The 27,976-nt window shown below is 41.2% G+C and overlaps 1 protein-coding gene across 1 annotated transcript; it reads left to right on the top strand.

Moving 5' to 3' along the window:
• Nucleotides 1-1,196: 1,196 nt before the first annotated feature.
• dars1 (aspartyl-tRNA synthetase 1) lies at nucleotides 1,197-27,976 on the top strand. The gene is made up of 18 exons (XM_054615073.1): nucleotides 1,197-1,371; nucleotides 4,739-4,841; nucleotides 6,409-6,438; nucleotides 6,808-6,865; nucleotides 8,478-8,570; nucleotides 9,933-10,035; nucleotides 14,319-14,421; nucleotides 15,130-15,210; nucleotides 17,410-17,469; nucleotides 20,077-20,188; nucleotides 21,709-21,843; nucleotides 23,552-23,699; nucleotides 24,461-24,607; nucleotides 24,911-24,953; nucleotides 25,572-25,652; nucleotides 26,925-27,036; nucleotides 27,214-27,285; nucleotides 27,417-27,976. The coding sequence occupies exons 1-18, from the start codon at nucleotides 1,349-1,351 to the stop codon at nucleotides 27,506-27,508; spliced, it is 1,596 nt and encodes a 531-aa protein (XP_054471048.1). The 5' UTR covers nucleotides 1,197-1,348; the 3' UTR covers nucleotides 27,509-27,976.

The following is a 27,976-nucleotide window of genomic DNA, read 5'->3' as shown; positions in this document are numbered from 1 at the left end:
TATTTTATTTAAGTTTTACTATTGGTCATTGGTGCAATTTATATACATTCACACTTCTGCTTCCTGTGTACATATTCCTAGTTAATTATATGTATATGTAAGTACAATAAGAGAGAAATAAAACCACATATTCGTAGTAGTTTGTAGCACTTATTATATTCGTATTAGTCTGTTGCAATTATTGTTTTCGTAGTAATTTGCTTCTGCACTATACTTTTGCTCTGGTTTATGCTTTAAGATGCTTGTTTAAGAAAGGAGATGCACTTATGACTTCTGGTGACTAGTAGTTCTCTTGAATACCTATGTTGAATACACTTCCTGTAAGTCGCTTTGGATAAAAGCGTCTGCTAAATGACTGTAATGTAATGTAATGTAATGTAACATGCAGTCATGTGATTTAGACTTTCTGAAGGCTATGTCTATTTCGTCATGTTGTCCAGATACTTCACTCATCAAAGTATCCTACTTATTTCTAATTGATATAATATGATCCCATTCCGTAGCAGTATGTTTAATTATGCTCTGAGATAAGTTTTACACCATTTTCCATCAGGTGTTTCCATTATTTTTTTGTTGTATAGTATGTGTATTTATTGTCTGTGTCTGTGTAGTTGTATAGTATGTGTATTTATTGTCTGTGTAGTTGTATAGTATGTGTATTTATTGTCTGTGTAGTTGTATAGTATGTGTATTTATTGTCTGTGTAGTTGTATAGTATGTGTATTTATTGTCTGTGTAGTTGTATAGTATGTGTATTTATTGTCTGTGTCTGTGTAGTTGTATAGTATGTGTATTTATTGTCTGTGTAGTTGTATAGTATGTGTATTTATTGTCTGTTGTATAGTTGTATTTATTGTCTGTGTAGTTGTATAGTATGTGTATTTATTGTCTGTGTAGTTGTATAGTATGTGTATTTATTGTCTGTGTAGTTGTAGTTGTATAGTATGTGTGTTGTATTGTATGTGTCTGTGTAGTTGTATAGTATGTGTATTTATTGTCTGTGTAGTTGTATAGTATGTGTATTTATTGTCTGTGTCTGTGTAGTTGAGCTGCTGCAACACTTGAATTTCCCCCATGGGGATCAATAAAGGAATATAATAATAATATAATAATATTTAGTCTAGTCTCCCCATGAGCAGGCATGACTAAATGACTCGGAACTATTACTTTGAAGACATTCGTTTCTAGCCGGAACGTCCAAAGCATCCGGCTGGTTTGGTGCTCCGTCAAAACAAGTCCTTCCTTCCGGTGCACGTCCATGCTTTGAACAGCTGATGTGTTGCTGCTTCTCTCTGCCAAACAACCGTGACAATATTTTCGGTCTCATTCTCCAAGATCATAGGTCGACATGACTAAAGAGGAAGCCCAGGGGTAAGAGCAGCGGGGACAGGTGTGCGGTGTCACGTGGGTGTGCTAGCAGCAGCAGTAGGGTTAGCAACTAGCTTAGCATTAGCATTACCTGGATGTGCAGCAGATTGCATCATCTGACAGTTCAAGTCAAGCCATTATCAAGTGTTGGCTTTACTTAAACTGTTGGCAAAATGCTTAAATAGGAACAATATAAAGATTAACTCAATATTAACACATACAGTTTATTAATTAATTAATTGTTCTCTTTAATCCCAATATTACATAAAAGTAAGTCACTGAGTTTATGATTTATGATGGCCTTGCTCAATAAGAGATCTGCTTTAATAGATTTAGGTGACAAGCTGTAACAAGTCCCTAAGGTGTCATCCAATAACTTGGTTAATATGAAAGATAAATGTCAATATGTATACCTAGTCCACTTTATTCTTGTTTGCAGATTCAAAGAGGGATATTATGTCAAATCTTGCAAAAATCCATTATTCATAAGTGATATACAGTAACCAGTCAAAAGTGTGGACACAACTTCTCATTCAACTACTTTGAAGAATGTAAAATATAAAACATATTCTGGTTTGTTGAGCATTTGTTTGTTTACCACATAATTCCATATGTGTTCCTTCATAGTTTGGATGTCTTCAATATTAATCTACAATGTAGAAAAAAATAAAAATAAAGAAAAACCATTGAATGAGAAGGGGTGTCCAAACTTTTGACTGGTACTGTATATATCATCCGGATAATATCTGGAGTCATATTCCTCCACAAATGTACTGTTTTATAACATGCAACACGATTATAAGGTTAAGATTTTTTTAAAAAGTAGTCTGCAAAACCCAACCTGTCGGGTCACGTTAATGCACATTCCACTGCTGTTGTCCTGTCAGTTTTGCCTCTGGTCACAGGCCAGGTTGTTTTCATCTTTAAAGTTTGAGTTATAGACAAGAAGGAATGTTTGAGCTGTCAAATAAGGTAGTCTACCTGAAGTTACTCTTAACTTCTTGAATGAAATGCACTGAAGGGACCAGAAAAAACATGAATCCTGTATGATGAAATGAATACACTTAAAATGTTTGGCTGAGACAACTGCTTCAGTTATGCGTGCGTTACTCCAGTTTTATAGTACAGAACAGTATTATATCAGTGTTTCTACAGACTAATTCAAACCAATACAGCAATGCCACATATAAGAGTTTCAACAATTACGTGGGATTTGAAGCAAACACGGTTTAAAACATTTAAAACTTTTTTCTTTCACAAGTGTAAGATTGTAGGACTGCTGTTTTTGGGTTACATTTTAAAGGACATAGCTTTTATTTGTAAGTTGGTGTACTTTGGATGACTAAACCTCATACAGGGATTTAAAAAAAGAAAAAGTGTGCAACTGTTCCAATCCATTTATTGTTGGCAAGTGTCAATATCTGTTATTTGGTAAAAAGCGGTTTATTGATGGTTGGTAGTTGCCCAATGGGATTCTCTGTTTATGTTTAACTGTGAAACATATAATCATTTTATAGCTTTAAATAATGGATAACCTCAAAGTTTGTTTATGTTTTGACTCAACAGCAGTTTGTAGTTGGTTGTTTATAGCTGTTTCAAACAGTCAGACTCACCTCACTTGCCTGAGGGGAAAAAAAGATGGTTGATCCAGTTTAACAAATCCAACTTGTCTGAGGAACATATAAATACCAGTCTGAGTGCATTTCTATGGATCCTCATCTAAAAAGGAACAAGTATTCCAGAATGCCTCCACGTAAAACAAAGCCCACATCTTCTCAAACACATGCATTTTGACTAAACCTTACTATTTAAAACGCTTTCCTCATAAACAGTCTCACACAGGTGCGCTGCTCGTATGAGTGAGAACTGTTTCTGCAGAAATGTTTTGAATAGTAAGGCTTAAAGCGAAAACGATTCTTCATTCACCTTTTGAGGAATGCAAGTTCTCCTCACAGATTCAACGGGTGAGCAATTGATAAATAAATGATCATTTTGCTGGTGAAGAATTCATTTAATCTAACCTAGTAGTCCAGATTCATAACACTGCCACAACTCAAAGTAGCTTACGGCTACTCATAATTATGTTTTGTTGTTTGATTAATAGGCACAGAATCTATGCTAATTCAAAACAGTACATTTGTTAAACAATCGTACGACAAATTAAGTTTCAGCAGTGAACGAGAAATATTGGATGTGAGTGCCGTGCAGCTATTTTTCTATAATGTATAAACTTCTCAAGGGAAATCAAAAAGGATTTGTCCGCAGGTTGTTTGATCATTGTTAGTTTTATATTGGGCTGTAAGGGAAGTATAAAACCTGCTGTGTGAAAGACAAGGATAAGATCTTTTGTGACTTTTTTTGTTTAGGCTTTATTGCTATGTATAGTCAGCCTTTGGTCTTTGTTGTTTCCTGTGACTAAATAGAAGCGGCTCCCATTTTATTCACGGGCTTCCTCAAGGTCAACACACCTGCTCATTGTGGAAAACCAAACAGCACTCACTCATTGAACTGCAATCTAAGCACACTTTTATAATGACAGTGAATGTAAATCTGATTTTGGAAAAGAGCAAAGTTCAGACCATTTGTAATACTAAGTCTGTGTCCACATGGTTTATTGCAGCTCATTCTTTTACAGCCGTTTGTTCTTGTATGTTTGCTTATCTCTTCCTCAGTAAGCAACAGTCACTGCCCTAATGTAGCGCCAATGTACGCTGGCATGACTCATTGCACTTTATTTTTTATTTATCAGTTTGAAAGGCAGTTTTTTAAATGGACTAAATATGTTCCTAAATGTTATTCAACTCAACAACAAAATACGGAACATTTAAACACTAGATTCATTGCCATTTCTGCGTGTTGTATTGTGCCCTCATTGTCAAATCTTGATAAGAGTGTACTGTTGTATATAGTCTACTGTCCTGTTGCTGCTACAAAACAATATTTACATTGTAGGAATATGCTTATCAGCACTGCCATTGTGTTGTGCTGTGGCAGTGGCATTGAGCAAATCTAGACACCTTTACTCACAGATAAAACTAAATGTTATCATAATCGGATTCTACATAAACTCTATAATGGATTAGAAAGTGCTGCTGAGACTTCTGTCTTCTAGTGTTTATCTAGAGCTAATCTTTACTGTCTGACATCTCTGCCAATAGCCACTCTTCGTCTCTCCATTCACAAAGGCTACAGCTGTTTTGTGTGAAATAACAATGGGATTAAAGGTACTGCGCAGACTTGGAAGCTGGAGGTGACGATGGCTCACAATGAATTTTTCCCAGGCGGTCAACAACTTCCTCGTGGGATGCAGGAGAAATAGAAGGTGGAAGTCGACTTAAATGTTTATGCCGTGTACCTCTTCCTGTTTCAGAGCGACGGAGGAGGAGCAGCAGGCTCAGTCAAAGAAAGGCCTGAAGAAACAGCAGAAGGAAGCGGAGAAAGCTGCGAAGAAGGCTGAGAAACAGGCCAAGCTGGTCAGTGTTGTTTTTTTTATTTTTTAATTGGTTTGTTGTTTCACATCCGCTGCTCCCTCTTCCAGCTGGCAAGGCTGTGACGTGCAATTCAGCAGGGCATTGTGGGTCCAGGAGGGTCGGTAAGCCGCAGGGGGGCAAGAGTATCCATTGTTTAAGTATTCCTGCATTTTGGCTTTGTTTATGTCTAACCCAAACAAAGTGCTATTTTCTCCTACACTGAGTGCACGACATACCACCCCCCTGAACACGCATGCATGTTGAGAGGACATTAAACATTTGAACAAAGTAACTCGGTGCTGTTACTGAGAGAACGACGTCGACTGCGTCTTTGGTGACGTTAGCTGAACCACAATGGCTCAGTCAATCTAGTTTCACAGTAACGGCTGCCGTCGCATTCAGATTCATTTGTGAAGCCTGCGTGCTGGAAGTGATGAGTCACAGAAGTGGATTAAAGTATCAAAATGAGTTCCGTATTTATTGTGGATTTGTTTAAGTTTGCCTGCTATCCAATTAGCGCGCTGAGGTCAGTATCTGGATCAGTGTCGGTGTATCCCCTACATTTCTTTTTACTCAGGCAGTCCCCTTTGAAGCAGAATCTGCAGGATATAAATGATTAGTCTGTATCCATTGTTAAAAAAAAAAAAAAAAAAAAAGTGTCATCCAGCTTGACACCGGCTTGACTAATTAGACACCTTCGGCATCGCTGTGTCATGATTCCACACCCTTTTATAGGTGGAAGAAACGAAGTATCCCGTCTCCCAGCTGAATTCGCGCTGTCAGCACGTTTCATAGAAGTAGCAGGTGTTGCCACTGCGTAATACCCCGGCTATGGCTGCCTATATCAGTGTGGCATGGCAAGCATCGCCTTAGGGGGAAGACCTGAAAGCTGAGTTGAATGTTCATGGAGTGAGTGTTAGCTCGCTTATTTGCCGTTGTGCACTTTTTTTTTTTTTGTGCTGACGCGTGTCACTTCAGTGGCTCCGGTGAGGGTCGGTTGCTTCGTGGCTATAGCCCGTCTATATCCAGTTGATCATAAGCTGCAATATCATCCATCATGTGACTGGATTATCATATCACGGATGGGCGATTCGAAATTCACTCCACCGCCACCAGCCATTTCCATAGACCAATATCAATTTGCATAGGAAATGGAATTGCAACTTTGCCAAGACACAATCTCATCGCACTCTCTGGGAGTCATTTGCCTAGAAGTCAGTGCGGAGATAAAGAATCTGTCCACTTACGCTGTTTCTATTACAAAGCAATATCTCCGCCTGCCATTACTCATTGTCTATGATGTGTTAGGGCAATGTGTAGAAGAGCAGCGCATTCCAGGGATCTAAGGCTTTGCTCCAGGACTGAGCTACGAGTTATTCATTTTATTCTCAACCCTGATAGCTCAAGATGAAAACACAATTCACACGACTGCTGTAGCAAAACGTTTTAAGTTGCTCCATTTGATGTCAAATGTTTTTGAGATGTTTTAACGTTTGAATATAATAGATTGCCCTCTTGTTGTTATTTGCAATGCCCCTTTTAAATCCCTGTCACCTCGTTTGTGTTTCAGGCTGCCGAACAGCAAAGCGTAGAGGAAGATGTAAGTATCCCTTACGGACCACAGTACTCATCCTTTAAGACCAATTCCTTCCAATTCCTGTGTGACTGACTCTACCTCTGCCTTCACACCTTTTTGCACCAGTTTGTATGCAAATGCCTGCACACTGTCTCTGTTTTCTGTTTGACAATTTCCCCCTGAGATCTTGATAAGCCTCATTATTTGTTGTCTGTCTGTCTGTCTGTCTGTTATCTCAGATGTGGTAGACAGACTGTCGCTCATGAAATCAAAGTGGTGGAGTTGGGTTTTGAGAATAATAGGGAGTTCAAAGTGACGTAATGTTTTCTTTAGCTGTTTTGATGAGAGGGCTGATCTCGACCGTTAAGGTGTCACGCTTTAATTTCTTTTCAGGACTTTGCCAAGGACAGATATGGCGTGCCGGCTATGGTCCAGTCCCAACAAAAACTGGGTAAGTAAGAAAGTTACTTCCTTCACTCAACGGCAAACATCCAAAAATGCATCTGCTTCATTTCATCACATTTGTCATTGCCTTCCTTTTTAGATATTCTTTTGTGTTTTTCATTATACTCCAGCTGTCCATGTCGGCGCTCTCTTTTCCAAACATGTGTCGGCACAATGTCAGCGTAGTGCATGAAAAATGTGCATTTCAGAAAAATATATTCATCCTTTATCGCAAACGAATTCACAGAATAGGATTAGACAGAGTAAACAGTAAACAGAAAGGCTTCTTTAGTTTCAACAGGCGTCTCTATTTAATATTATTTCTAGGTACCAGTGTTGAGTGCTTTTTTTTTTTCTTTTTCTTATCTCTTTGCTGCATTATTCTCAATTTCCTGTCAATCATCTGACGTTCAAGAAGTGGAAGTCTCTTAAAAGCACTCAGCACTACAAGCTGCTGTCGGTTTTTATTTGTATTTGTTTCGCTTGACCTTACCAAGGATAGTAGTTCATTTAGAGATTTGCTTGACAATGTATTTTGTATTATTTTTAAAATTGGGTTTATGTCTTAAAAACCAAAAATATTGGCCCAATTGTAAACTAGACGAGTGTAGCAAGGTCAATTCAAGATCACTCCTTCCTTCTTCTTGTGTCACAAGGACATTGCAAGTCATTCATGGGGGAGCAGTTGGGGGGGGGGGGGCAGGTCGAACATGGATACTGTGGTGCAAAGGGTTAAACGGCATATTTCACCGTAACATCCATTTTTGTGGTGAGGCATCCTGAAATGGAGAACGTGCTGCAACTTTGAAATTATATGTTTTGATACACCACGACGCCGTGATCCAGAGCTTCTCACATTACCTTAATCTGGCTGTCAGAAAGTTACAGATAATACGATTGCAGCTGATAAGCATCATGAAAAATGCTCCTGGTCTCCTCTCTCAACGCGATTGCAGCCGTGATAATTGCGGTAACTAATAGTGTGCGATAGCTCCTGGATGAAAGAGGCGGCAGGCGGACCTGTCGAGGCCGTCCATCTGTCTGGATGCTCTTTCAGCTCCAGTGGCAGCAAACAAACAACTCGGGGGCCTCCTTCACCTGCATGCCAAGCCCAGCCAATTGGGACGGGGGGTTGGACGGGTGGGGGCGGGGGTGGACGGGGTTCAGGGGCTTTCATGTGGGTTGACGGAGAGTTCTCAGCCAAAAGGGCGGCTCTGTTCTCTCTGGTGTAGCCTCGGTGTCTGCCTCTTCAGCCCGCTGATAATGAGGAGAAAGCATGCGCTCTGAGTGACACACGGGTGAAACTAGAGTCAATTTGTCATATAGCCCACAGAGAATTAGTTAGACAGCTTTTCAGCAGCCCTCCTAGTGTGTCTTATTTATTAGGCACGTCTGTAATTTGAGCATTTTATTGTCTGTATGTCTGCACATGCACATGCGTGCTTATTCACATTTCGTTCTGCCTTTGGGAGTGTGCAGGGGGGAGTGGGAGGGGTGTTAGATTCTTTACACAGAGGTGGCGAAATCGAGGCAAAAATGTCCTTTGAACTAATGAACTCTTTATGTGTGTGTGTCTGTGTGTGTGTGTGTGTACGTGTGTGTACGTGTGTGTGAGCCAGACAGGGTGTTGGTGCGAGTCCAAGAACTTGCTCCTGAGAAAGCTGACCAGCTGATCTGGCTCCGTGCCCGAGTCCACACCAGCCGAGCCAAAGGTGAGATCACTCCCCGTCTTTGTTCACCTTTTTTTTTTTTTTTTTCTTCAGCTCAGAGACACGTTCTTTGTGCAAAAGACACAAACAGCCAAGATTAGATGACCCCTGTGCTAATCCTCTGTGCGCCATAGTGAATGGTCTTAAAAACTTCTGCCCTTGGGCGAACTCTCTCCATCACCTCCCTTCTCTCCAAGACCAAACCGCACAACCTGTTGCCTTTGACTAGCTTTTAGATTTCATGACCAAGATGACTGATAACACTCTTTTCAGGCTGACCATCACGGAAGTTCGGACACGGGCAGCTTTTACTGCCAAAATACAATCCAAACTGTAACCCAGTATAAATATCAATATGAAGAGACTTCCCCCCCCATTTTCTACTTTATATTCCATTGTGGGATTGTGCAGAGACTTGCAGAGCAGTTTTTTTTTTCCCGTTCCTTCCACGTTGAGCAGAGTTATACAACCTCAGGGTGTTTTTTGATATCATTGTCTCGACTAGCATGTCCCTGCCAACTGTAAACTCAAATAACCCTCTATTTGTCGGTTTTCCAGCTTCTGGCAGCCATGAAGTTTGCTCTATTTGAATACAATGAACCTACTCAGCCTCTCCGGGTTATTACATCTCTGTGTCAACCCCGAGCCTTTTTTTTTTTTTTTTTTTTTTTTTTTTTTTTTTGCTGCTGCTGTGCTAAAACCTGTGATTACAAATAAAACTAGGGTCTCAACGATTATCTTTTTGGCAATTTCCTTTCACAATAACTTCCAGAGTCAAGTGTCACTTCCCCTACCACTCATGTCTTGTATTCTCTCCGCTCGCTGTAAGGATGTCCGTGTGAGCTGAATAACATCCTGATTTGGTCTGGGATGAGGTGCGTCTGTTGGTGGGATTTTGGCATTGCTATTATCTCCATCGCCAACCACCCCCTTTCTCACAGGCAGCAAACATCAAAGTACCTGGGTGGTCTGACTGTCTGCTGCCCGAGGTTTTAGTTGGCTAACTTGTTTACGCACTTCTCCTAGGTGTGTGGTCCTTGTGTGTGTGTGTGTGTGTGTGTGTGTGTGTTTGTTAGGAAGGTAGCAATCACCCTTTCTCCACACAGTGCTCTTCAAAGAGAGGACCCTGTTCACATATGTTTGACACTTTACCTGTCGATGACAAGGAAGGCCCTTGCAGCTGGGGGGGGGGGGGTGTAAGTCTCTAGTCTCTTCATCTGGTGCACATGTAGACTTTTGACTGAACGAATGCACTTTGCTTTAGAGAGAGTGCCCAACCTTTTTTTTTTTTTTTTTGTTAAAACCTGTTAAGCTTGCGTTTAAAAAAAAAAACCCAACTATCTATTGTTGTTGTTTTGTTTTCAGGGAAGCAATGCTTCTTGGTCCTGCGTCAACAGCAGTTCAACGTGCAGGCACTGGTCGCAGTGGGAGATCGTGCCAGCAAGCAGATGGTCAAGTTTGCCGCAAAGTGAGTACCCGAGAGCGCTATTCCTGTCAGCGAGGGCACAAACAATGGTGGGAAAATCCTGGTCCCTAATCGTCCACCGATACATTTTCACACATTCCGAGTGAGGTGGAGGTTTGGGGGGGGAGGGGGAGGAATCAATCATTTTTCACTCCACAACAAAAGCTGGCTGTTAACAAGGCGGTGTACAGCGGGGTTTTAATGGAGCAGTTCCTGTCGAGATGGCAGATACGGCGGCTTGGATCAGCGGAGGAAGAAGTACTTCAGAGCCAAGCATCATTATTCATGCTAGCAGCCAAATTGCCCATTACTGGGAGTCAATGAATGAAGGCAACCATCAGCGGATGTGCACTTTATTAAAAGAGCGGAAGAGGGGAGGGCTGAGTAATGCTGCTTTAGAATGACATTTAATGTCCACTAGGGGAGTCTTTTGTGAAAGTTGGACAATTGGACTTTAAATATGACCTTTTAATAAACCCAGTCATGTAATGTACATGAAAAATACAGTACATTTAATCAGATGTGTGAATTCTCCATTACTACCATTATTTGATGAATTGCACATATTTGTAAATGGGTAAGAACATAATTATCATGTACTACTTAAATGGCACCTCCTCCTCAGATATTGCTAAATTAAGCGAAGGGCAACACCCACAACTGTAATCCGCCAGATCAAAATGGCAGTTAAGACATTGGATAATAAAGCGCTTAAGCAATGCAGAGGTTGCAGCTGCATTTAAAACAAGCCTCCTCTTTAGTAGCAGCTAGCGTAGCATTACAGCATTGTCTGCGGTTTCTTCCTCCCAGTAAATCTGACAAAAAGTTAAAAGGGAATGAGTTTGATTTATAGCTATTACCGGTACATCACTGACAGAGCAGTTTCCAACAGCATTGGGACGTGTGAGGCTACCTCGTTGTTCCAGACGATGAGCTCATACACGGCGCTGAGGCCACTGTGGGTTCAGCACAGCACCCGTGTCTCTCTGCAGCTTCTCACTTTCCTGAGCAGCAGCAGCAAAGTACCTGCAAAACAGTCTTAAAAAAAAAAAAAAAAGTATATTAAATAGCATCTACAATAAAATAGATATTATTAATTTACAACTATCTGAAATATATACAAATATTCAGTTCAGACGGAAACATGAAATACTGAATAATAATGGAGTTTATGTACACACCCCGACTGACTTATATCTAAACAAATCAGAGCTACTTCATGTTCACGATGTGCATAAATTAGCATTTTACACACCTTCCTTATACCATTTGTTGCAGTATGTTGAGGTTTACATATTTGTAATGAGGGCGAGGTCACTGCTGCTCACACCGGAGTCTTGACCTCTGCTGCATAAACACACTGACCCCACTTTGTTAGAAGTGTCAGAATCAGCTGACCTGCTCCCAGACGTCTTGAGATTCAGCTTCAGTTCCTGTTTCCCTGCAGCGCTTTGTAGCTCCAGCAATGGAAACAAAAATAGGAAGGATCAAGGAATTTCAAAACTGCATTTTGTATAGTATTGCAGAAAAACTAAGCTGTATGTCACAGGATATTGTGCGTTGTAACCGTCGGATGATTTGTTTTATTTGTAGCAGTGTCTCAATCTGATTCTGCAACGTTGTGGTCGGGCAGTTAGATCGTTGTGACACACATTTCCACCTTTCACTTGTCCACGGAGCAAGTGAAAGGGTTTGCACCAAGACAACACGGTCTTACAGCAAAAGTCAAAAGAAATAGCGAAATAACGCTACAATGTAACAATTTACCAAGAGGGGTTTGTGAGCGTTGCTACTAAGATCAAAACTATATGTGCATTTTGTATTTAGATCTTTTAACAGCTGGCACCATCAGTTCCTGTGGCTTTGTTGCCCACGTCTAGTTTCACACACTTTGTTGTGATGATTGACAAGCGTAGTAAAACCCTGGATTACAAGTAAATCCTTTCATAATCATGCCGAGGGCACTTGTGACTTTGCAGGGGTCGTCTCCTTTTCTCATATTGTGTGTTCAAGTCATCCTCCTCTCACTCTCACAATTTAATTAAGTGATCTTCAGGCTTTGCGAACCTATCTCCACTCAAGTACCTCAGGAGTGCCCAGTGTAAAGCAGAGGGGAACTGTGGCTTATGGGGCTTTTATACTGAAGTAAAAATAAACATGTCTGATTGTTGTGAACATTGAGGTTTGTAGGTTTGTTTCGATCCTGAATTGCCTGATTCAGTCAGAGCGTGCCCTTGTATTGGACCCTCACCAGTCAATGAGACAAACTATTAAATGTTCCCTGTAAGTAGTTTCAAGGGTCAGTTCACCCTCATATTTAAAAAAAAAAAAAAAAAAAACATTCTTTACTGATGTGTAGCCAATCAGATCCATTAGGTTTTTGATTTCAATTTCATAGCCGCTGTTCTCTTTATTTATAATTTGCATTTCAAAGACTCATTGCAACGTCTCTTTCTCTGAATGTAGCAGGTGTCCTGCATCCGATTGGGGGGGGAAAACCATCACGTTGGTCTGCACAAGGCCTGTTTTTTTTTTTTTTTTTTTTTTTTTTTTTTTTACAGCCTCTGTGCCTTCTGAATCTTCCGTCTTTGTCTGTCTTTTTGTTTGCCTCAGCGATAAAGCGGTCAAAAGTCTTGCAGGGTAATGAGAGTTTGAGAGAGATCTCAGGTCCTGAGAGGTAATGTTTGGCAAGGGTACGTGTTTGTGAGCTTGGAGAGACTGAAAGCGACAGGATTGAGGAAAAACATCCACTAAGTGTAGCGTCTTTCACCTTTTTGGAGGTGGAAAGTCAGCCTGGTGAGCTCTGCTCGCCTGTTCGGTTGTTTAGTGATGCATTAGCAGCTGAAGTAATTGCAACATGTGCCTTTCATGGCCAGAGTGTTTTGTTCCTTGGACGCTGATTCAGTATGAAAGCCCTCTCTCTCTCTCTCTCTCTCCCCTTTTTCTCGTATCTCTAATCTCCATGCGATACTGTCAACTCTCCGTCTCGAGTTAATCAGTCGGGTTCCCTCAGTGTGTGGTGAATGTGTTGTCGCCCGCCTCTGGGCCAAGCAACGGAGGTTATTAATATGGGGGTTTATTTATCTAACTGATCTCCTACCAGAGGGGACGGACTATGGCGGCAGCTGTCGTGGGACTGAAGGGACGGCGGTGCCCCAGTGTTCAGTCCCTCATTACTGCTTTTTAATGAGGAGGAGGGAAGGATTACAGCGGGTTTCCCATCTGGCCTTGCGCTACATGACAGTTAGCGTTGTTCCCTCCTATCTCTGATGATGCTCCGGGTTTCAATGAGAGAGCTGTGTGGGAAGATGCTGCACTGTTTTGAAAAACCACAGCGCCACAATTTAAAAAATGGGTTCCCTTCACATGCGGTAGTTTACTTTCTAAACTGTACAGTTGGGGGAATTCCTAACCCTGGCGCTCAATGAGTTGTAGTTGTGCTAGGTACTTTCAGGAGCTGTAAACGATGTGAGCTGTAACACCTCTGTAACAGGTTTTCTCACAGCTAAACAGTCCCCTTCTAATTCTCTTTTTTTGACTGATAGAAAATGAATAAGGCCATTTGATTATCCACATTACTGTCATGTATCCTCGCTGCCATCTGCCTTGAAATCAGCTGGTCCTGGTTTAATAGCTCACGCCCCCATTAGATGGACGGTTGGGGAAAGTAGAGCCAAAAAAATGAACTGGACTCCTTTTTGGGGGGGGAGAATATGGTGACACGAAATCCTTTGAGGGTCCAATTGTCCTGATTTCATTTTGAAGTTACTAAAATTGTGGCGTCATGGTGTATTTCTTTGAGCTATTTCATAAAAGATGGCCAAATATGTCTAAAGTAAGATCTGTTGAAACATTGACACATTTCCTACGCTGCTGCAGTTTGTCTGTGCGTAACGTGAGTAGACTCCTGTTTGTGTTGATCGTAGGAGAGAGGGTATTGGTTTTATTTTGAAAGCCACAAGCTTGTGGTATTTCTCAACTTCCCCCTTTTCCCCCCGGTTGGCTAATGTCATTGTGGCTGTTGTAATTTTATCAATTTGTCTTGATTTGGGTGGAAAATTTGCTTCTCTTTGTCATCCCAACTCAAAATCACACAACCATGTGCCACACTACCCCCCCCTGCACATCACACCATGAAACATGAAAAACACTTGAAAAACAAGTGTGCATCAGTCACAGTGTAATGGAAATATTGTTCTCAGGCTGTTAGCCTCCCACACAGATGAATTTGTTTTTCTAAGTGCTATCTGATGTTTACTCTCCACCCTCCCAACCATCTCTACCAGCATCACCAAGGAAAGCATCGTAGACGTGGAGGCGTTTGTGAGGAAAGTGGAGCAGAAGATCGAGAGCTGTTCCCAGCAGGACGTGGAGCTGCACATCGAGAGGGTGGGCATACCTTGTTACTGCTGTCATCAAAAAAACACTCGCACTCGCACTCAGAGTTCATAATGTGCATAAACTCTTCACGCAACACAGTTCAGGATCATTAGTTACTCCGAAACATCACATTTGTGTTTATGTTTTAATTAAAACACTGTACAAGTTGCATATAATGGAGTGAAAACATTACATATGTGAGGGGGAAAATATCAGGCACACATTTCAAGATAATGCAATTCAATAAGATAAGATAAGATAATCCTTTATTAGTCCCGCAGCGGGGAAATTAGTGCAAACAAACATAGTACAAACAAGAGACAAAATTAAAAAAAAAAGTATATTGTAAATAAGTAATAACACAGTAAAGAATATTAAATAAGCAGCTAGTGTAGAAAGTCCACAATAACTAAAAGATTATATATACAGACAGAATAATTGTAGTATTGTACTGTGTATTGCACATATTTCTATATTGCACAGTGCAACACCACAAACTAACATAAATATGTACATAATGTAGGGCTGTACAGAGAGTGTTAACCGCCTTAGTCACACATAGATGAGCTTTTCACAGGTTATACTGTCAGTTTCTTTTTCTTTGACTTGCCCTGTCTGAATTTGGTACTTTCCAGTGTCACAACATTTTATGGAAACATCGGTTGTTTATCACCCTCTGAACTGTAATTGCCCTTTCTCCTTCCTGTCCCCTATCAGATTTTTGTCATCAGCCAGGCAGAGCCTCGTCTCCCCCTGCAGTTGGAGGATGCCGTCAGGCCTGATGGAGAGGGAGAAGAGGTGAGGATGAATGTCTGGATGGATGAGAGGGGATGGGAAAGTGTGCTTCACCCAAAATTCTCACTATTGACCCGCTAAAGCCATTTTCTCCACTGTGCCTACTAATGTTACGTATTGGCAGCGACCCAAGGCTGATTCATTCTTTTCAATGAGGCAATGCACTGCATCGCACACTGATTTGTATGACATTAGGTAGGTGATTAAAGGCCTCTTAAGGATTCCACGATGTGTTGTGGTTTGGCTGAAAACGTAAAAAAAATCAAACCACAGACAATGAAGGAGACTTGGAGTGGAAAAGCGAGTCTGGTACGTTCTCAAGGTGAAACGGTGTACTGTCGAGTGAAACGAATCAGTACGTAATGCCAATAAGACAGCTCAGTCTCAGCCAGACCAAAAAAAACCAGCTTCTGTCAACTCTGCTCCAGACTTTCAATTTAAAAAAAGAATCACTTCAACTTTTCAGTGTGAGAAACAGAAACCGACTCTGTGAGAGTTCGATGTCTACGACTCGTGACATGCACGCATAATTGGTCAGACTATACAATGACGACAAAATAATTAACAATTAAGACTAAATGTATCTGTTTAGTTTACATTAAAAGCAGAACTGCAGCGTATCCATGCGTGAACTGACTTTGTTCTTCACAGGCAGAAGACTTCAGTAAGAAGAATAGAGGGATTGGGTAATCAAACCTGGTTAGATTAAACAAGATTAAGAGCACAATGGCTTGTACTGATTTACCACAAATTCGGTGAGAAACATCACCTTGTCTGACTCACCCCTGTCAATGCAAACAGTGATTTCATCACGTAGCATTTCTAAGAGCCAGCAGCCAGGGTTTAGGATGCCGTCTGAATTCCGATTAAGGAGAGTTGTGCATCGCTGCTGAAGGTTTAAGAGAAACGTGATCCATTTAAGAAGTCACATTTCCGGCCCACAGTTTAGGTGTTTATTAATGGTCATTACCCTTTGATGCTGCTCATTTGGAGTGTGAATCGCAGGCGTAACAGTAAGTCTGTTTGATACAGGTTTGATTGGTTGGGGATTCAATTCAAGAAAGATTTATTTTTTTTCATTGAAATGCAGCATCTGTAAAGTAAAGCAGGATGTAGTTGCCTTGTGAACAAAAAGACAAGATGACTGAGATATTGAGCTGCATTTTGGGGATTTTTTTTCTTCTTCTAAAGAATCTTAATTTACTCAATTCAAAGTGTTTAATAGTGATTAACAAAAACGTTGCAGCAACAGCTGTTGGATGCAAACCTCTCTATTAAAAATGTTAGGCTGTTGAATCAACATAATTTGTAATGGATGCAGAAGAAGAAAGAATGGCCACACCCTTATAGCTATCGTTTTTTCAAAAGCTGTGGCTCCATGTCATTTAAAATGTTATAATATCACATTACTTTTATTTATATGTATCATGAGCAAATCAATAAATGGGTCACTCCACACCAGAGGCAGCTGAGAGCCGCTCCGTGTTTATCCAGTAAACCAATCTGTGCAGCTGCAGCAGCATCCCAGGTGCTTTCTGCGGGGATTCAGCATGTCAGTCACACACTTGTAGCCGCACCTGCCTCCCCGAGAGACACGGGCCTTAACAGCCCTGCCTCTCCGACTGTATGCCTGTCTAACCTTTTGTCCCCCTGCGTGGGGCTGTTTGGAGCCGGATGTGGCCACACAGGCTATTAGCTCAAACCCCAGCGGGTCCGGGGGGGGAAGCCTGACATCCACGACCCCGTGCGCAGTGGTTCCCCCTGTGATGAAACATTTATTCTTTCATTTTTTCATTTTTCTTATTGTCTTTTCTCTTTTATGGCCCTGATGTCCCACATTGAAATATGTCCTTTGTTACAGTTGACCCTGTAATGATTGCTGCAACTTATTGGTTTAAGCTGTATGAGCCACGGTGGTGCTTCATTTGGAAAATAGTATAATAATGTAATCATGTTGTTAGCATGCTGATAGTCTGCCAAAAGCTGATTTTTTTTTTTTTTTTTTTTTTAATACAGAGATTGACTTTTATTGCGTGTTTCCTTATATTGTATTCCTTGTGAGATATGAAAAGCCTACAAAAAGCATTTACACATCACTGGCCACAAGTACAAAGAACAGAACAGGAGGCGAACAGTTGTTGAATATTTCATTGTCTGAGGGTTTTTGGTGATAAGATTATGGTTTGTTTTTTTTGCCCTCAGGAAGGAAGAGCCACAGTCAACCAGGACACCAAGCTGGACAACCGGGTGATTGATCTCAGGGTAAGTTGAAAAAAACAGAGTATCTATCTTTATGTATCTAATCTCACAAGTGACACGTTGACATTTGAGGCTTTAGTGCTTGTCTTGTGAGATGAAAAAAGCTGTTAGTTTAGATATTTAAGACCATTCCTGTTTAAGTTTCATTATTTCCATCAAAATAAATGGTTTTAATAACCTTTTTTTTTTTTTTAAATGTACAAATGCTACAATAAAGTATCTAGTAATATAAGACATTTAAAAACATGAAAACAATTAGAGGTCAAATGTAAAGCCTTTTTTTTTTTTTTTAATAGTAAAGGGGAAGCAGGCGACATTAAAAGCTACTGAGATTATTTTGAAATGCAAAGCAAACCACTTCACCTCTAAAGTGAAAACAAGTCTGTGATTTAGTGGGATCAATCTTTTTACAGTGTGGTCGATGTGCTACACCTATGCCAGCAGCAGTAGAGAGCGAGCCTCAAAGCGTCTCATTGTTTTGATCTGTGCCTCCCACGTGTGCGATGCAGCAGACAGGAAGGCACTAACACCACAGCACAGAGCCGCCGCGTACCTCGCTGGCAGCACAACAACACCTGTTTCTCTCACACTGAGCTCTTTGAGCTCACAGACACGGGTCTGTCATCAGGTTTTCACTTTAGAGCCCAGTGAAGCTGTAAAGTGGTTCCCACACGGGCAGATAGACACTCCAAAAGGGAACCATAAATCTCCCCCAATAATAATATAGTTCCTACGGAGCTCCCCTTGTAAACTTAACCATCCTTAACCATAAGGAGTTTCACAATGCTAGCCATATTTCCCCCTGTGTTTTACAGTGAGAAATATGGCTTGTATTCATTTTAATTTAGTTGGCATAACACAGATGTTTATCACATCACCTCAGCTGTATAGACACGTAAGAAATACTTTTTTTTATTGTGCAATCTTAAGTGTGCCGTCTGCTCATTTTAAAGCAGCAACTAACAATCGTTTTTATTGATTTATCTGCCAATTACATTCCTGATTAATCATGCAGTTGTTTGGTCTATAAAACGTCAGAGGATTGTGGAGGAAAAAAAGCACAATTCACTAAACCTCCAGGTGATAGTTTTCTTCAAGTTGATAGTCACTTTACTATCACGCTAGACAACGGAAAAGAACAAATTCTCACATTTCAGAAACTGGAACAAGTGAATATTTGCAATTCAATGTATTACTGAAATAGCGGATTCGTTTTCGGTCAGCAATTCATTGTTTCAGCTTTCAGTTGTATTTGTTGTGCTTGCCTTATTCTTGGCACACAAGGACACTTTTGCTACTGGTGTGAAGTGTGAACTCCCAATAACCAGCCATATTACCTGTTTTACTGACTTGTAGCACAATAGACTAACTAGATGGGCTTGATGGGACTCAGCTTAAGTATAAAACATGTGTTGATGTCAGGGCTAGAGAAACCAAACCTCCATCTGTTGTTTGAGGGAAATATCAGTTAGCTGTATTACTGCAAAATAAAAATAAAGGAGAACCAGGGTGTGAACGCAAACCAGTATTTGAACGTTGCTGCTCTGCTTTGAAACCTGCCTGTGGTGGACCACCGTAACCAGGTTTCCTGGTGTACCGTGTCCCACTGAGAGGTCTAGATTTCTATTTCTCACAGTCGGAACATCAGCAGACAATGTGCCAGTTAGTTTAGCGCACTAACCGCTACCCCACCCAGTGACGCCACCTACTCACTACAGATATATTCATAATGTGGTCGTGCACTGACTGTTTTTTTAGTCGTGTTTCCCAGGATTGACACGAGGCCACTGCCCAATGTGGGGTGACACAAGTGAGTCATAGGAGTCGGTTCGTTTGGTTCACTGCTTTTAAAAAGTTTAGCGTAAAAAGGGGTTTTGAAGCAGGAAAGTTTTTACCTTTTTTGTGAAGTATTCAGATTGGGGCTAAAGGAAAAGTTACAGCCAGACAGCCCTGAAGCGCTGTCTGCAGATTAATGAGCTTGCTTCTATTTGGACATAATCACCTTTCCATTCTGCAAACTGTTAGTAGGACATGGACTACTCAGGACTGGACAGCCACTAGTAATGGAAAAGAGGGAGAAATGAGACCTTTTTAATTAACGCAGACCTTGTGCGTTCGGCATTGGAAGCACCAGGGTCTGTCCATATGAAGGTGTAAAATAACGAGTAGAAAGCCTGTAAAGCTCAATACTTGAAATCTTGCGGTCACGTTGAGATGAGTCATGCAATTAACGAGCGTTCATTTGGTGTTTTTGACACGCTCTGTCGCCTAAGCGTTGCATTTAAGGGGTTTTTGGTGCTTAGGATTTTTACAGTAATCTCTTGGTTTAGTTGGAGTTTCTTGTCTCCCCGCCTTAGTTTCAGCATTTACATTTCTAATGATAGGGTGAAAGCACCTGGGGCTCTCGCTGGCTTTGTACGCATGTCTTGCCAGCAGATAAATGTTTCGCCCTACATGTCAAGAGGAGTTGCACAGACAGAAATTGGCAGTCTTTGTTTTTCGCACATCTGTTATGATTGTCTAATAAATCATGTGAATCACACTAAGTGGGGTAATGTGTGTGTGTGTGTGTGTGTGTCTGTGTGTCTGTGTGTGTCTACCCATCAATAGACGACCACCAGCCAGGCCATCTTTCGCCTGCAGTCTGGAGTGTGCCGGCTCTTCAGAGACACTCTCACCAATAAGGGCTTTGTGGAGATCCAGACCCCTAAAATCATATCAGGTACAGAACACACTCTCTGTCACGTTGATCCTGCCACATGGGGAGAAGTAAAAGTAACATGCATTGAATCACCCCACCACCCACAGGTGTCTCGTGAGTCACCGTGTGACAGTTGTAAAGTTGACTTCCTTTATGCGCTGTCCAAAAAAAAAAAAAAAAAAAAAAAAACTGTTTCAGTGAGTAACAGAGAGTTTATACACGCAAACAAATACACCTACGTGCTAAGCAAACAGCAGGCTGATGTATGAGAAAGAGTTTTATTGTTTTAGACCCATCAGGATTTTTAATCCAGAACGCTTGGGATGTTGAAGCATCGACCAACCCTCATATCTGCTCTTACATTTCCACACAATGCCTTTCTGATTTGACAGAGGAGGCCGTTCTTAAGCTCGCTCCCAGAAGACCTTCTCCTTCTTCACTGGAAGAAGGGAAGGTTGGGAAAAGCGCTACTTAAGATTCAAGCAGAAATCTTCCAGTCATTCAGAATAGACAGTTATTTTGTGCGTTTCATTGCACAGTGTCTCTCTCATCCTGGGATCTTTTTCTCAACATCAGCCCTGAGAGATGACTTAGTATTCCACACGTATACAATTTGGCTTGCGAAGAAGCTTTTTCACTTTTCAGCTGAAATGAATTCATTGTTTAAATTTGAGAGAAAACGCTCAGTCATGTGTGTCTAATTTATTATGAAAGCTGCGCATGAGTGTAAAGTACCGGATTTGTTCTAAAAACATAAATTTACAACAAGTTGCAGTGCAAATGGATGAAGATTCTTTGTATTTCTCACAAGTACAAAGTTGCGTGCACTGATCTCCCATCCTCGGCCTCCCACGTGCTTCTCAGATTTGAAATGAACTGTGATGAAACCTCTGACACTCTCGCTTCCTCTTTTCTCCAAGAGCCAATAATATCGCCCAAGCCAGGCCACTACTAAATTCAAAACTGGCGCTCTTTTATTTTGGCGGCACCTGTGAATCAACACTGTGTGCTTTTGCAAAAACCGCATCTTCCTGTCTGCCCACACCCAAAGTACGTACAGTGAACTGTTTGTGCCAAGCGGACCCCCACCCTACTATTGATGTCTGACGTGTGTTTTGTCAAATAGGGAACAGCAGATCCGTTATGCAAATCAGGCCTGAGTGAAGCCTGTGTCTGTTTGTTTTGACAACTGTCTGTAGATTTGTATTAGATGAACGTTAAAAATCAATTTTTCAGCATCCAGTTATTTGCAGGCAAAAAGTATCTGTCCCAGTTTCTGTTGGCCCCCGAAGGTATCATTGCAATAATCTAATTTTCAGAAAAAGTGAGCGTCAGTTGGCGAACTAGAGTCCAAACTGACATGTTTATGAACAGGCAGCAGTTTATCATCATTATATGGGGGCTTTATGAATTTTTTGAAGTGAGAAAACTCAGTTTCCTGCATTTGTCAAAAACGATATAAAAAGTTTTTGCCCACTTTGTGCTGTTGGGTCTGTGAAAACCTCATTCCATATCTAACCGTTGTCTTTGTCCACTTCTAGCTGCCAGTGAAGGTGGAGCCAATGTCTTCACCGTGTCCTACTTCAAAACCAGCGCCTACCTGGCCCAGTCCCCCCAGCTATACAAGCAGATGTGCATCTGCGCTGACTTTGACAAGGTCTTCTGTGTGGGTCCAGGTAAGAATGCCTCCCGACCGTCCACTCACTACGCTTTCATTCACTTATGGCCGAACGGCGTTACGAGCGGCAAGAGTGTCGTGAAAACCGTAGATCCTATTAACGGAGGTGACAATGGCCGCAAATGCATTTGGATTGTTAAACTCTAACAGACCTCCCTCTGTTGCTTTCACTGCGGTCATAGCCGCTGTGGAGCTCAGAGTGTTAGTGACACAGTGGGACTTGTAAAAATACTTTATGGTTCTGTACTGAGTTTAAAGAGACCCCCAGTTCTTTAGGTAAGCAAACAGTGCCACCATCTGATTGAATGCATACATTATGTAACAAAACAGCATGCGTGAATGAATACAAAACATGCTACACACAGCCTTTCATTTTAATTCGCTATGTGCATCTGATTTTAAGGGCGACACACCCTTCTCCACCAAGATTAATACAACGTTTGAGAGAAGGATGCTCGCTCATTCAGTATTCTGCATACTGGACCCAGGTCTTTGTTTGCTTCTCGGTAGCTCCACCGGAGAAATCAAAGGGCTTTAGGTCATCTCTGCTTCAAAAGCAGCAACAATGTGCTCACCACTGTTGCCTTAGTTACAGTCGCACCAATTCAGCAAGGAAGGACAATTGGGATCAACTCTTTCTCGGCCAGAGGTAGTGTGGTTTTTTTTAAACGTTCACATCTGTGGTGCCACTATCCGAAGTCAGCGAAACGGGTCCATCACAGAACAAACATTTGGAAACACAGGGTTGGTTTTAAGCACAGATAAGAAGATCTCATGTTAGTTATGTCTGGAGTTTTATTCTTTATAGAGTTAATGTATACTGCGGTCAGATGCATTAAACTTTACATGTTCTCGATAAAACCCTGTTTCCAAAAGCAGAAGTGCAAATAAACGGCGTATGAAGCAATACATATGCACGTCTGGGTTTTTAATACTCTCAATCATTGTAACATCGTATGCATGTACACATAACAGATTTCCACATCATTCCGCCATATGTGGGATTTCGACGCACCCTTAATCAACTGCTTGCATGCATGTGTGCAGACTGCTCCACCTGTCTAAAGACCTGCAATTTAAAAAAAGAACAGACAAGCTGGATGTCTCATTAGTAAAGCCCTCCCAACATCCACAGAACAGTCTGTCCTTTACACAACCATAATGCACAACTCTGGTTAATTATATGTAGTTCTCATGATGTCATAAATTAGTCGTACCTGCAGTCAGTGTTTAGTTTCCAGCACTGATCACACAGTTAACAAAGTTCTCCACAGTAAAGGGTACAATAAAGGGAAAAACTAAATGAAAGTACCTACAGCGGCATTAGAATGGCACCAATGGTAAAAAAAATACTCCAGATTTTAATTTTTAGCTCCTCTCTTTTCTCTCCCTCTCCTCTTTTCCTGGAAACAAAATAGTGACTCATGCTTCAATGAAGCAGAACGCATTAATTAGCACACTGTCCGAATTTCAGGAGATTTCATGGGACGATGCTGAATTTAGTGGCTCGATTGTTACCTTAATGTCCCTTTTTAACACATTTCCCACTTTGGTCAGCTGCACGTTTAAGGATTCAGCTCACCCCTCGGACGTGATGAAGCTGAAATAAAATGCCATTTCACTTGAAGATGTGTTGCATCGCACCACTTCTCCTCGCCTTCCATTTACTTTGTTTGGACGTTGACGTTAAATCTGCATCATATCAGTTTTCAGGGCTGAGGACTCCAACACCCACCGTCACCTGACTGAGTTTGTGGGTCTGGATATTGAGATGGCCTTCAGCTACCATTACCACGAAGTGATCGACTCCATCACTGACACCATGGTGCAGATCTTCAAAGGCCTGAGAGACAAGTAAGATTGGGATTCATACGGTAAAGCTCTCAAACTAATAGGTTTGTAATATTCCTGTTGTGTTGGTTCAGCTGTGGTATTTGATTAACTCAAACTTTCTGTGAGCTGAGGTAAAAGGGCCCGATCTGCAAACGAATGCAAATGACGTGCCATACAGGCTCAAGATTTGTTTTCCTACTCAACACAAGAGGTGCATTTTGACAGGATCAATTCAGAGGATGGCAAAAAGTCAAATGTTGTGTTTTTTGGCTGCCGAATCCATATTAAGTGTCGTCACCCACTGCTGTTGGTATATTCGAGTTGGTGTGGCTGTATTGCCTCCTAGTGGTGTGAATCAGTGCAGCATGTGTAGAGAGCTGTTAAAGCTAGATAAATGGAAGAATAAAAGCGAGTGGTTAAAGCTCTTCTGGCATGAACATAGCTTATTTTTTTTTCATCCCACTATTACTGCGGCACTGCTGAACAGCATTGACTGGATATTTCATCCAGCAACGAGAGCCTTCTGAGCTTCCATAGAGGCTCATGGCTTATGCTGAACTTTAGATCCAGTTTATCGTTACCCATTTCATTCTAATTGTTCACATGCTGAGGATTCTGTAGCCTTGTACTGGTTTTGTTTGGATTTTTGTCCTGTAAAGCTTTTGGCACGATTGGAAGACAAACATTTAGGGATATTTGGCTGATGTGCTGGGACATTTATTAAGCGAAGAAGAAGAAGAAGGAGGAGGTTTGATGTGTGTGTGCTTCTCTGTCTTCATCAGCTTCCAGACGGAGATCCAGACGGTGAACAAGCAGTACCCCAGTGAGCCTTTCAAATTCCTGGAGCCCACTCTGAGGCTGGAGTACATCGAGGCCTTGGCCATGCTGCACGAGGCCGGGGTGGAGATGGGTGACGAGGAGGACCTGAGGTCAGAATACATCACGCGCCCCTGTTTCACACCTCCCAGTGGTTTAGTGAGATGGTTTAATTTGATAAGAGGACTAGACAAAAGTTTAAAGAGAGGAAGTAAAAGCACAAGAACAATTACTCAGCAATATTTCTTGGCCTTTTCCCCATATAAGTTCTGTGTCATGCTATCGGCGTAGAACCACTACAAGATAATAATTAAATCATTTTATAATGTTCACTTTTAGGCATGTTACAGGAAAACAATGTGTCACAATAAGATAAAGTTATCAATGAAGTTCATGTCTTTCTGGTTGTTCTGTAGTACGCCCAATGAGAAGCTGCTCGGACGTCTGGTCAAGGAAAAGGTATGTTCAGACGTTTTTTATTCATTTAATGTATCATTTTGAGTTAAAAATATCAATATTGGTGATTGGGCACTGAAAGTACAACATTCTGTAAGTTGGTTAAAAAAAGCAAACTGTGATTCAGATCTGTATGGGAGGGTTTAAAGTAATAAAAAGCGATCTTTGATGGGATGCAGCATTACAGTCAGCACATTTTTGGTTAATGTCAAAAAAACAAGGTGATCTAATTACCATGAAACCTGAGCTACAGTGAGCTTTTTAGGAATTTTCCACTTGGATTTTCTCTCGAAGGAGTTAAACCAAATAATCTAGAAAGACTGATTATTTACAACTTGACAAAGTCCTCATTATCGCTGCACATGACAAGAAGGACTCAGCAGTGTTGGCTAAGACAGAATGATTTAACAAAACTTTCAGAGGGGATTTCATAAGCTATAGTGCAGAACATGGTAGCAACTATCATAAACAGGAAGGCTCATTTCAAGTAACTCAGTAAACAATTTCACAATATGAAAAAGAAGAGATATACATTTTCTTGGTTCATCCACAGGTATCTGTTAAATCCAAAACTAAGCTTTTGAAACATGTTTTGACAGTTTTTTTTTTTCCCCCCCTCAGTATGATACTGACTTCTACGTGCTGGATAAGTACCCTCTGGCTGTTAGACCCTTCTACACGATGCCTGATCCAAGCAACCCTGTAAGTCTTTCACCTACTCATACACGCTACATAGTAAGAAACGTGCCGTGACAAATGTTATGTACCGTATTTTCCGCACTATAGGGCGCACTGGATTATAAGGCGCACTGTCAATGAATGGTCTATTTTCAATCTTTTTTCATATATAAGGCGCACCGGACTATAAGGCGCATTAAGCGAAACAAAACAGTCAGTCAGTCAAACTACATTACCCATGACCGTTAGCGGGTTGATGAGTTAATGATGTGGGATCGGGGAGCGCTTGTTGTGTTTTCAGAGCGAATGCAGAGTTTGAAATAAAGCCGACGTTTATTTACTCCGTCCACAAAAAGCCTTTCTCAGCCCTTTTGTTTCCCACACTCCTACAATATATAAAATACTGATAGCCTTGAGTTTGAAGTCCGCGTCGTAAGCGTGTCTCTTGACAGGAGCCATGTTGGGTCCTTATACACACACACTGTAATATTATGGTGAAGCACAGTATGTATTACTCCTGACGCTCCTGACTACGGTGGCCGTGATGCTGCTGCGGTGCGGCTTTGTAGTTTACTAAGTCTACTAAAACATGTTGACAGAGCGCCGTGTACCACACAAAACCGCTTCGAGGTCAGTAAGCACAACCAGAATTAATCCATATATAAGGCGCTCCGGATTATAAGGCGCACTGTCGTTTTTTGAGAAAATTAAAGGCTTTTAAGTGCGCCTTATAGTGCGGAAAATACGGTACATTTTTTGCAAATGAGGTTGACCTGTCGTTAAACTTGCATTTCAGCCAGAGCGCAGCTTTATACTAGCCAAAGACTCCTCAGCAGCCTGTCCAGCCAGCGGAACGTAATGACTGATAAAAAAAGAAAAAGAAATACACCATTTTGCAGCAGAAGTAAAAGTCATTGCAGTGTAGTCATAAAGAATTTAACTTAAGTACGAAAATATTTTTTATAGCATCACGAGACACCTGCTAGCAGTGTCACAGAAAAGCCACTGTGCTGCAAATTTATTTATTTATTGTCTTTGTCGAACTAGTATGTGAAAAAACTCCACATTTGGCTCTTAGTACCAGTTGAGGTGGAAAGATTCGACTGTTGGGACGACTTTAAAATGTTTCTGGAGTTCTGTACCACTGTAGTCCCGGGTTGATCCAGACTGTGTCAACCTGCAGTCCTTCTTTTTACTTTCAAAGTCTTCATGTATTGTCTGTCTGTCCTTTTCCCGTCCTCTCTTTTAAATTAATCTTGACCCTTATTAATGACATTTCCTTTTGCGTTTGGCCAGAAATACTCCAACTCCTATGACATGTTCATGAGGGGCGAGGAGATCCTGTCTGGAGCTCAGAGAGTCCACGATGCTCAGTTGCTGACTGAGAGGGCCAACCATCACCAGATTGGTAAGAGTAGTGTGTGGAGATGGCGCCAAAAAAGGGGCATTACTCGATTTACATATCTGTCCCCCTCTATTGGTGACCAGTTTCAATTACAGCACCAGGAAATCTTTTGGATAAGTGGTCTGTTAAATATAAATTTCAAGTTTCTTTAGTAACCTCTTTGTTTTTATGACGCTACAGATCTGGAGAAGATCAAGTCATACATCGACTCCTTCCGTTATGGAGCTCCCCCACATGGTGGTGGAGGCATTGGTAAGGAATATATGTTTTTTTTTTGTGGAACACACAGTAGAAATAACTTTTTTTTGCTGTTTCACTGAACACAGATGACCTGCATTAAACTGTATATAAAAAATATGTGACTGAACTGTGATGTCTTCCAGGGCTGGAGAGGGTCTGCATGCTGTACCTTGGTCTCCACAACATCCGTCAGACCTCCATGTTCCCACGTGACCCTAAGCGCCTGACGCCTTGAACGCTCGACAACCTTAGACGAAGCAGATGCTGGTGATGGGGAAACCGAACTAATCCACAATCCAAGAAAGGGGACGAATATAGGAGCTAGTGCCACCTTATGACTTTAACGTGCCACTATGATTAACCAATAAGATGAAAGAATGAATCATTTGAAACAGTAGGTTTGTACTTTATTGATTGTCTAACAACAGCAAAATAACAGAGAAAAAAAGGGAGTTGGCTGGTGTGTTATGGAAGTCCGTTAAGCTGCTCACACTTAAACCATCTTTTAATCGAGTCAGTGTTTGTCTAAGTTCTTTACTATGGAGATGTTTGAAAATACAACCTTACTACAGATCTGAGTCCCTCCTACTACCAGCACAGACTAAGTACTAATGATTGTGGTCTCCAGCACTATGCCTGTAGCTACAGGTGTTTTGTATGTCATTAGAAGACTAAACGCATAATAATAAAAACTTCTCAAACA

The sequence above is a fragment of the Anoplopoma fimbria genome, chromosome 16 (assembly GCF_027596085.1).
Source record: "Anoplopoma fimbria isolate UVic2021 breed Golden Eagle Sablefish chromosome 16, Afim_UVic_2022, whole genome shotgun sequence".
In the NCBI taxonomy this organism is placed as follows: Eukaryota; Metazoa; Chordata; class Actinopteri; order Perciformes; family Anoplopomatidae; genus Anoplopoma; species Anoplopoma fimbria.
Note: the sequence above shows the minus strand (reverse complement) of the source record. Positions and strands in the feature narration are given on the sequence as shown.